Source organism: Mixophyes fleayi, chromosome 4 (assembly GCF_038048845.1).
Source record: "Mixophyes fleayi isolate aMixFle1 chromosome 4, aMixFle1.hap1, whole genome shotgun sequence".
Classification (NCBI taxonomy): domain Eukaryota; kingdom Metazoa; phylum Chordata; class Amphibia; order Anura; family Limnodynastidae; genus Mixophyes; species Mixophyes fleayi.
This window is the reverse complement of record NC_134405.1, coordinates 114877962-114889178: the sequence shown is the minus strand read 5'-3', so window position 1 is coordinate 114889178 and position 11217 is coordinate 114877962. Positions and strand designations below refer to the sequence as shown.

General features: G+C 40.2%; 1 protein-coding gene across 1 annotated transcript in view; it reads left to right on the top strand.

Annotated features, from left to right (window-relative positions):
* The first annotated feature begins 4846 nt into the window (after nt 1–4846).
* The window catches only part of RFX7 (regulatory factor X7), a 98079-nt gene continuing 91708 nt past the window's right edge, over nt 4847–11217 (top strand). The window contains exon 1 of the mRNA XM_075208041.1: nt 4847–5413. Coding sequence (XP_075064142.1) covers nt 5262–5413 — 152 coding nt within the window. The 5' untranslated portion in view covers nt 4847–5261. The remainder of the gene's footprint in view (nt 5414–11217) is intronic.

Genomic DNA, 11217 nt, shown 5'->3' with positions numbered 1-11217 from the left:
GCGGTAATCAAGTAGGTGCAGCGCACAGGTAGGTAGACCAGCAGGGGAACAAATACTCAGGAAGCAGTAGTATGTAGAACTGGACTCCTGGAGGACCCTGAAGAGTAGCGATGGTCTAGACGAGATGAAAACAGTGAGGCGCAGATCCAATGCAGACTGGCGAGTAGAGACCAGCAGGAACACTGAGAAGCACGGAGAGCGGATCAGCTGCTGCAGACACGAGTAGAACTGAGGAGTAGCAGCCAGCAGGACTCTGCAGGTACACGGAGGTAGCGGATAGCAACCAGCAGGTGCAGCCACGATGAAACACGGGAGAGTAGAGCTGAGCTGGAACAGTTGAGCACGGAGAGCAGCGGATAGGAATCAGTTGTAGCAGTCTCGAGGAAACACGGGAGAGTTGAGATGAGCTGAAGACTGTAGCGCACGAAGGCAGCAGATAGGAATCAGCCAAACAGTCACGATGAAACACAGGAGAGTTGAAGTGGTCTGAGGACTGTAGTGCACGGAGGCAGCGGATAGGAATCAGCTAACAGTCAAGATGAAACACAGCAGAGTTGAAGTGGTCTGAAGACTGTAGTGCACGGAGGCAGCGGATAGGAATCAGCTAACAGTCACGATGAAACACAGGAGAGTTGAAGTGGTCTGAAGACTGTAGTGCACGGAGGCAGCGGATAGGAATCAGCTAACAGTCACGATGAAACACAGGAGAGTTGAAGTGGTCTGGAAACCACAGGAGTAGAAGTGGTCTGGAAACCACAGGAATCAGCAGCACTGAATACACGAGGAAACACAGGAACACCTTCAGAGGCTCATGGGGAATCAGACTCCAAGATCAGGCAACGAGGTATGCACAGCAGGTGCTTTAAATAGGGAGTGTTGCCTGATCAGCCAATTAAGTTAAAGGAACAGGTACTGAAGGTTTTGAAAGGGCTGCGCATGCGCAGACCCTCAGGATGGTGGACGGCCACGGTTCCTAAACACACGGGAAGAAGCACTCACAGTCTGGTGAGTGACAGCCAACCTGAACAGTGGGAGTGAGTATTCTGTGCCATGAAGGGAAGAGGAAGAGAAGCAACATGGTGGCATAAGGCTATACCCTATAGTCTCATATGATCATCATTATTATCACCAGAATGTATTACTAAGGTACCACTAAACTCCATAATGCTGGACAGTGAATATAACAAATAAAAAATAAACATAAATAATAAATAAAACCAGAACAAGTACATATGAGGTTGGTGTAGAAGATGCAGACTTGAGACAGAGGGTAGAATGAGCCCTGCTGACAAGAGTTTACAATCTAGAGGATTATATTATAAGTGTGTATAAGAAACTATATGGGAAAAATGACTATATTAGGTTATAATTGCTGCCTGGTGGCATATGGGGCTACATGAGGCATATTGGCTATAGACTGTCATGTACAGCATAAATGGCCATAGCTTCCACCGGGTAATTTCCAGAGGCAATACCAGATTTAAAGATTTTTCCTGGATATGTTTGTCCATGGAAATATTCCTATTTTTCAATACCGATCAACTGCATGATAAAAGGCTTTGTTTTCTGCACAATAGATACAAGTATTACCATTTATTATATGGAATGTGTATGTTCTCCCTGTGTTTGTGTGGGTTCCTCTGAGTGCTCCGGTTTCCACCCACGCTCCAAAAAATATACTAGTAGGTGTGGCAAAGAGGCTTATTTGTCACACTTCTATAGGGTAGTAGGTAAAAACCCAGCTAGTCTGCAGGAGCAGACTGCAGACAGTTAAATTTCCCCTGGGCTCTTCTTTCAGCACACACACCCAGGTGTTCCATATGGGTGTAATTAATTTGTTGTTTGCTGTGGTTGGTTTGTAGTGCTGGGGTGGATGATAAGAACACTGTTTGTATTTGTGGGCGGGGACACTGATGCCAGTTAGTGGCTGGCTGATAGTGAGAGAACTTCTGTTTAGCCAGAATTGTGGCAGAATTGTGATTGTTTATGGGACATATCTGCTGTAACCACCACTGAAACTGTTTAAGCCGTCCTGACAACTGCCAATAAACAGTGAAATGGTTCAGCCAAGCTGTGTGAGACTCCAGTGAATGCCATACTTTATCACATAGGTTAAGTATCAACAGGTTAGGTTAATTGAATATATATTTATATTCTGCTGGGACTTTATATTCCACATATGTATTGGACATATCCTGCAGTGTATTGTGTCTGTCAGGACAGAGCATACCTAGACCCATATTAAACAAGTCATTTCTTAAGATCTACTTGTAGTTGAATACGGATGTGTGTATGCCCAAATTACGTGAGCTTTAAAATATAAGTGTGCTCCACGTTTCTTTTGCCTGCGCCCTTAATGAATCAGGCCCATATTGTTTTGCTCATATAGATTTTGTTGCTAATGGCACGTTGTGCTAAAGTAACATTTTTTTCAGCCAACTCACTTACCGCACTAAGTTAACAACTTAGGGCTAGATTTACTAAGCTGCGGGTTTGAAAAAGTGGGGATGTTGCCTATAGCAACCAATCAGATTCTAGCTTTCATTTTGTAGAAAGCACTAAATAAATGAAAGCTAGAATCTGATTGGTTGCTATAGGCAACATCCCCACTTTTTCAAACCCGCAGCTGAGTAAATCTAGCCCTTAGTGTGGCAACATGCTGAATTATTATTCATGACCTTAAAATGTCAATGTAAAAAAACAAAAATAAAAAAAAACTTTATGAAATTCAACCAAGATTAATTCAGGTGGGAAATCAGTGGGAAATTTCTTTTATCAAATTCAGATAAAAATAAGGCCTGATTATGCGATTGGCTGACTAGACTGGAGCATATGGCAAAGAGGGTACTAGGCTTGGGGGGGGGGGGTGTGCACGTTTTCAAGTATGGCAAATTGTGACAGGGAGAGGTATACATTGAAATTAATTTTAAAATATAGGAGAATAGTTGTTCAATAAAGTAAAAGGAAAACACGAAAATAAAATGGAGTATGGTTTTAATCTTGATGTACTCCAAAGGTACAGGCTGAAGATAATGAGTCATCCTTGGACGGATGCTTGAGGAAAAGCGAGTAAGAGAGACAAGGATGGTGACGTGTAGGGGTGACAACAATCACCCCCTCCTCTTTCATACATATGAGTAGCACTCGTTCATGTTTTCATTCTGCTATACAGTTCTGACTTAATGAAACAAAAAATGAGTGACAAAGATTGCTGTGACACTTTTAAGAAGCCAAGTGGAGATGAGTTTCAAAAAAACATGGAACATAAATATTTGTGGGGTGAAGGAAGCTGGATTTTAATTTAAGGGTGAGTTTGTTTTTACCTACTGTGCTTTAGCCTGGTGTGAAAAGCAAGGGGGCGCTACAACTGTATTAGCCTAGGGTGGTCTGAACTCTTAATCAGACCCTGGAGAAAAACAATATTGATCTGATCAATTATTGTTGTGAAACGCTTCATAATCTAAACCATATCTGAGTCAGCTTGTTTCAAAACTTCCCAGGTTGAGTGGTGGATAGTAATAGACAAGTACAAGGCAAAAGCTAACATACTTTTTATTCCTGCTTTAGCTTCTTATTAAAAAGCCATTTTTTTTAAAGAATAAATCAAGTTGTATTCCTCCAAACTGTTCCCATTTAAGCGTGACAGTCCTGATTTGAGGGAGCCATCCCAGGAATTTGAGCCGTAAGTGCAGTGCATGCCTCTTACAACACAGAAGCCATTTTCCATGGATTAAAACAGTTTGGGCCAGCAATTTGACAGTGGAGATCCACAGATTGGATCCATTAGTGGCCCAAAATGGCTTAATTCTTGAAAAATTACAGTTACTTATTCAAATTGATAAACAAATGATGTGCATATGCCCGCTTTACCACCTAGTTTGATGTCCATATGCCCGCTTTACCACCTAGTTTGATGTCCAACCCTTTGTTGTTAGGCTAAAAACAAAGTGGTGTTTTAGGTAAGGGACTCTACCCACTCTTGCTAGCTCAAAATGGTTTAACTCTTGAAAACCTTATTTAAATTGGTAAACATTGTTTTGAGTCCACTTTGTTAACAGATTTGAAGCTTAAAAAAAACATGGTTATATGGGCAGCACGGTGGCTAAGTGGTTACCACTTCTTCCTCACAGCGCTGGGGTCATGAGTTCAATTCCCAGCCATGGCCTTATCTGTGTGGAGTTTGTATATTCTCCCCGTGTTTGCGTGGGTTTCTTCCAGGTGCTCCGGTTTCCTCCCACACTCCAAAAACATACTGGTAGGTTAATTGGCTGCTATCAAAATTGACCCTAGTCTCTCTCTCTCTCTCTCTCTCTGTGTATGTTAGGGAATTTAGACTGTAAGTTCCAATGGGGCAGAGACCGATGTGAATGAGTTTTCTGTACAGCGCTGCGGAATCAGTGGCGCTATATAAATAAATGATGATGATGGTTATCTCAGGCAAAATGAAAGTGAGTTTTATGTAAGTGACATTCCCTCCAGTCAAATTACTGGCAGAAATGGTTAAACCCTTGAGAAATCACAGCTTATTCAAACGAGTAAAACAGCTTGAGTGATCACTTTACTACCTATAAATCTTGTTGAGTCAGGTTAGTAAGAAGTGTTTGTGGCTATCCTGTGTGAAATCAGTGATCTAACTTGACTTAATAATGAAAAAAATAAAAAGACTAATAAGCTACAGCACGAACACGAATATCAGAAGATAGCAAGCAGAGGACTAGAAGCCGGTGAAATAATAATAAAACTCCAGTCTCTTTAGAGGGGCTCTGAGTATACTAGTTGTTGTTGTCAGTGTCTGTATGATGTGTGTAGTAGTTGTTGTCAGGAAGACTGCGCCTGCGCACTACGGGTGCAGCCTCCGCTCCTCTCCAGTGAGCGCCGTGCGGGCTGCTGGCGGCTGCAGTGGGACCAGGTGTTGGATTTAGCCGGAGCGCTGCTGTGAGGGGGCAGATCTGTCCTTTCTACCTTAATGCCACCTTCCCCAACAGCCCCCATCCTCTTAATAGCATCTAACCCGTCTTCCCCGTCCTCTCACCCTACCATGCACCTCACCCCGTTCCACGCGACTCTACGGCTGTAGCTGTCCTCTCTTCACCCCTCCCCTGGTTGAGCTGCCCCCGTCATGTCCCCCCAGCAGAGGCAGGCGATATACTCGAGGTCGGGGTAAAGGCCTACTCTGCAGATCTCCTTCCGTCCTCCTGCTTCCACCCCTCCCCACCTCCCTCACACACATACACACACCGAGCCCAGCATCAGCAATCATCATGGCAGAGGAGCAACAACAAGCACCGAAAAAACAGCGGCCCGACCAGCCCCAGCTGCCCTCCTCTGCATCAGGGGCACTGCCAGCTTTGGTGACAGGACTGCAAGGGACAGAGGCCAATGCACTGCAACAGAAGATCAAGAACTCCATCTGGTAAGCACCATGTCACCCTTTGCCCCTGTCATTCATTCATCTACATATGTATATATATATATATATATATATCCTATGCTGCAAGAACATGATCTCTTCACACCTGATCACACTCATTGTTCATTTGCAGCTTGGTGCATCTCACAAAGTGGAGGAAAATGCAGTGTAAAAATAGAAGTTGGTAGTGGCAGCTCTAGATGTGTTTTTTTGTGGAGGAGGGGCTGGTGAGATGTTTATTTTTCAGTTACAATGAAGGATGACTGCTGGTTATATTAATATTTATTTTAATTTTATATTCTGTTATATAGATTTTAAATGTGCATTTGCAGATGCCAGGGCAGTGTATTTTTATAAAGCTGTCATTTTGTCATATAATGATTATGGTTTGATCACATCCCTACTTGTCTCCTGAGATCAGAAACAACATGTAAATCACTGGAATGTATTTGGTCATTTTTATCCACTGGCGTGAGATATTTTTACAAGAATAACAAAGGTGGTCAGATGCGGTCTCATTTGCTGAATGGCTGGCTGATATTTTTTTCTTGCATCAGGTCACTAGACTGATGCATTGTGGGAGTGTCTAATGCTGATGGATAAAAATCACACCTGTTTTGATGTTTTATTGTCACTATCTGCACACATACTATGCAGATCATGTCCATTTAATAGGTTACATTCATGATTAATGGGATTGCTTAAGCTTATAGCTAGGAGATGTACCAGGTTTTTTTTTTTCTTGCACCATTTCTACTGATAGGATTTTTTTTTTTTTATTCTCTGCACTGGGCTGGGAAAAAAATCGTCGGCAGAGGCTGTTTACATTCCCTCGCACTTGGTATCATGTAAAAATTCCTGACAAAATGGCTACTGAGTGTAAAGCTTATTTTACATACACATGACATTCTCTATTGCATAATTTAATATAAATGGATTGCACAGTTAACCTCATTTATGACATGCTATTTTGCCTTACCTTTAAAAATCCGCTGTAATTGTCACAATATTATGCTTTATCACGTTCGCATTGGTTGCCAATTTATTTCTTTGTTTTATTTTTGCTTTGAGTAGTGGTTGTTCTATTTGTTAGTGGCCAGCTTCTAGATTTCTTGCATAAGTAGGCACATTAGAATATGCATTGTTTGTGGTGACAAGTGTGTAGTTATAGTGCATTTACTGCAGAAGTGTTCAGCCTAGAACCAGCTTTGTATTATGCAGGTATTTTTCTATATGTAGAATAATTTGCCTGTACTTTGTGTAAAAGCTACAGAAGCAAAAATAATAAACTGAGGAAATCCATTTCAAACCCATTGCATTATTTTTAAGATTCTTACCATAACTGTACTGTACTGTACTTATTGGGACTCAGCTGGTTAAAATGATGGTTACAAGATTAGTGTTGATGGGAGGATGTGATCCCGTGACCTTGTAGATACAAGTTCAATGCTCTTAACACCAGATCACACATACACACCCATTTAATAATTAATAAACATAATCTGCTTTGACTGAGTACTCTTTGTGATGTAATGTGGAAATCTGCTCTATCTTGGTATAATGCAGATTGACATACACATTTGCATATAGCATAGTGTTTTTTATGGGGGTTACATACACCTAAACTACGGTACCGTTTGTTCTGGTAGCTACTTTCAAGGGAACTGTGACTGATTCTAGCAATGTCAAGGTCAAATAAGGTGCATTAAATGAAGAACACATGTTTTCCTAAAATAGTTGTATTCAGCTGAGTTTTCATGCACTAGTTGTGACTGTTGTGTATGATGAACTGTTATTTGTAAAAGCCTAATGTTTGGTGAGGGCCTATTGTTTCTTTAATATATTTGTGTGGGGGTTGCATATTGGAAGAAATGTATGCATATTCATTTTCAAAGCTGTAGTAAGTTGGATGATTTTTTTTTTTTAGACTAGCAGGATAGCCAATCGGTAAAGTGCTAAAACTTTCTCTCATGAAAAACAGATTGTAGTCCTTGGATTTGGCTCTGTGCTGACAATTGCAATTGATTATATTTGCAGGCTTTCTTTTTGTCTGTTTTACATGTCACGAGTGGCTGGGAGAGCATTATAGGTGTGATCTAGTCCATCTCTACTTTAAGTTGTCTATATCTTAGGGATCACTCATATGGGAGATTTCCCTGGAAGATATGCGAATAGCTGACTAGTCACTTACGCTAACACATGGTAATAAATGGTGTTACAGAATCATTTCTCACAGATTCTACATAAGAAGTGCACATTGTTTATAAAGTGTATTAGATCATCATCATCAACATTTATTTATATAGCGCCACTGATTCCACAGCGCTGTACAGAGAACTCGATCACATCTATCCCTGCCCCATTGGAGCTCACAGTCTAAATTCCCTAATATAGACACACACACTCTCACACACACACAGACAGAGAGGGAGACAGACAGACAGGTAGAGACTAGGGTCAATTTTGATAGTAGCCAATTAACCTACTAGTATGTTTTTTGGAGTGTGGGAGGAAACCGGAGCACCCGGAGGAAACCCATGCAAACACAGGGAGAACATACAAACTCCACACAGATAAGGCCATGGTCGGGAATTGAACTCATGACCCCAGTGCTGTGAGGCAGAAGTGCTACCACTATGCCACCGTGCTGCTATTGGATGTCAATTAAATTAAATTAGATGCAGTTTTCTAACCCTATTAGTTACCATTGATCTTATTTAATAACACTGTTCCTGTATGCGCAAATACTGTAGTTTCAGTTTAAATAGAAATTGCTGCAGAAATAATCTTGTATATGCTTTTTTCAGGCAAATATAAATATTTGCATTGATCACACTCATTGACAGCTCTATATGCAGTTGTCAAGTTTGGACATTTTTGTTCTTCTATACATGGATTACATTGCACCAAAATATCTACATTTAGTCCAATTTCATCTGTGCAAGTCACGTATAGGTGGAATGATCTCTCGATCCACCTAATTTTTTTCAAGTTTTTATCTCAGCCAAGCTATGCTACCAGTTATTTTAATCAAAGGTACATTGTCATTACAGGAGCACAATATATCATGCACTGAAATACAGGACCTACAAGTCTGCACTTTTTCCATAGTGCAGACAAAATGATATCAGAGCTATATCTCCAATTTAATGGTGATTTTTTTTTTTATGTTTCCTGTGTACATTAAGCCAAATGATAAAATATAACATGGTTAAGCGCTTAATAAGTTTTTGAAGAATTACATTTATTTTCATATCCTATCCACAAGTATGTGTTCATACATAGACCATCTCTCTATAGATAGATTATGTACTAGGTCAGGGGTCGGCAACCTTTTTCTGTCAGTGTGCTAAAATCTTGTCAGGCCCAGGTGTGATATATATAATCACATTTTATTTTAAAAAAAAAATATTCAAAGAATAGAGCATAAATTTATATATATATGTATATATATTTAATTCGTTATCATCATCCAGGGGTGGCAAAAAAACAACAGCTATCTTATGTTAAATAGGCTTCCCTGTGCAACTGCATTCTTACCTCCTGTAGGGGTTACCCCCAACTATAGCAGTATTATACCCAGAGGTAACCCCCTGGTCTGATGAAAAAGCCCATAAGATTTATTAAAGGAAAATTGTGCTTACTCGCCAGCCTCAAGCCAGTCTCGGGTTCAGTTATTCGGCATTGGATGCGGTTTTGCATTTGCTCGTTTACATCCTTTCTAATTGGCAGCGAACAACGCTGCCTACCACATTTGGGAGTGGAGAAGGAAAGGTGTGAAAAGAGGAGAAGTGGAAGACTGTGGGGTAGAAGGTGTGTTGCATTAGGACTGTGGGTTTTGGGGGGGGGGCACATAGGAAAAAAGAAGGGGGAACAAATGGGATGGGGGGGCAAGGGAGACATGCACACAAAGAGGGAGAGAGAAAGGGACAGGCAGTAATAATGTAAGACAGATACACACAAATAGTTTGGATACACATGGGTAGGGGGGGCAGAGGCACACATGAAAAAGGAAAAATAGAGACAAGAGAAGGCAGAGTTGGAATGTAGACGGGAGAGCTAACTTTCTTGGATCAGGTGCCTCTTTTACTGTGCATCGCAAAAGTGGCACTCACTTTCAATCAGGCACGACCAATAATGAGTCTGAAGAGGGGAAGAAGAGGTAGAGGCAGGGATAAATGCCAGCACAAGCGCTACAGTCCAAACAAAAAGTACCTGTTCCCCCAGGGAGAACGGCGGCGGAAACTCAGAGCTCCCGAAAACAGTGTTCCCCCTTGATGTCTGGACGTGGCCTGGGGGCCGGTGTGCCAGTGAAAACGGCTCTGCGTGTCGAGGGTTACTAACCCCTGTACTAGGTATATAATAAATTCGTTGGTAGTAATAGGTTATTAGCACTCAATATAATACACACATACTTTGCTTTATGGCACTGTAATAATGACAACTTTTTCCTCCTAAATATGTTTTCTTATTTAGTATAGGAATCTTCTTTTTTTTGCTATGGTTGAACTAAATAATAGCAGTCTGTAGATTGAAGTAAATAATGTTTAAACTATATTGTAAAGGGAAATACATGCATTTACTGATGTTTTTGACTATAATTTCTCTTTAACATTACAGGAAAATATGTTGGGTATTACACAGAAAACATTTAACAATATTTTTATATTCTATATGGCCATACACAGTGTTACTTTTTTATACAAAAATTATCATATAATGGTTTTACCTAGCATTGTTTGGGGGATATTTATTAAAACTGGTGCAATGGATAAAGGTAGTGTTGCCAATATCAACAACACAAATAAGTGCTTTCATTTTCTAAAATGTACAAGAAAAATAACAGAATATAAATGGTTGGTCTTGGTAACATCACCTTCATCCCTTGTACCAGTTTGTAGACAATGCTCTCCCCACACGTGTTTTATAAAGTGTTATAGTTTGGAATACATTAAATTAATTTATCTCAACATGACCTAACTACTGGATATGATCATAATACATATATGTAATCTATTAAGGTTTTTAGTACCTCCAGCAACATTTAGCTCTCACAGCAAACTGTATAATAAATGATAGTGAAATGTACATACAGAACTTGGAAAGTCGTACGGTATGGCACATATAACTTGTGTCTGGTTATTAACAGACACAGGAGTTTGAAAATAAGACTGTATCTAGGTTGTCCGTCCGGCCAAAATACAGCCCTGTCTCTGACTTCATCCATATTCAACTTATTTGACTGCTCTCAGCTGTGGTCCATGATAATGTGAGGTGGAGTTATAATACTTAACATAGAGCTCCAATATCTGTTTTCAGCCCTGCTCTAAGTTCCACATAATTTTAATTCTCACAATGATATCTTTGGCCCTTTGTTAGGCTACAGTTTGTGTCAATTGTAAATTTGTCTCTGTGCAATGCTTGTTGATTTATACAATGCTATAAATAACTATAGATATTAGAATTCACCTTGGGTTTCCATGACCTATATAAAAGCACTCCGCTTGCAGCCTTGTGTCTTTATGTGGTCATGGTCCTCCTAGGTGACTTTTGCTATCCCTGTAATTTTACAGTAGTGTTTATATTATTACATATGTCAATGAGAAGCAGCAATTATTTGCCTTTTTTGCCTTTGTTTTTCAGAACTTTTCTGGATAATAGATCTTGTACTCTACTATATATGAAGAGTAGTGATAAAATTCAGCAGCATTTAGGAAATATTGGATTGCTTGAAGAAATGGACATAATTTGATTTAGATGAAAGCTGAATACTAAATGGGGACAAATGTAGTGCTTGGATCAAGCTG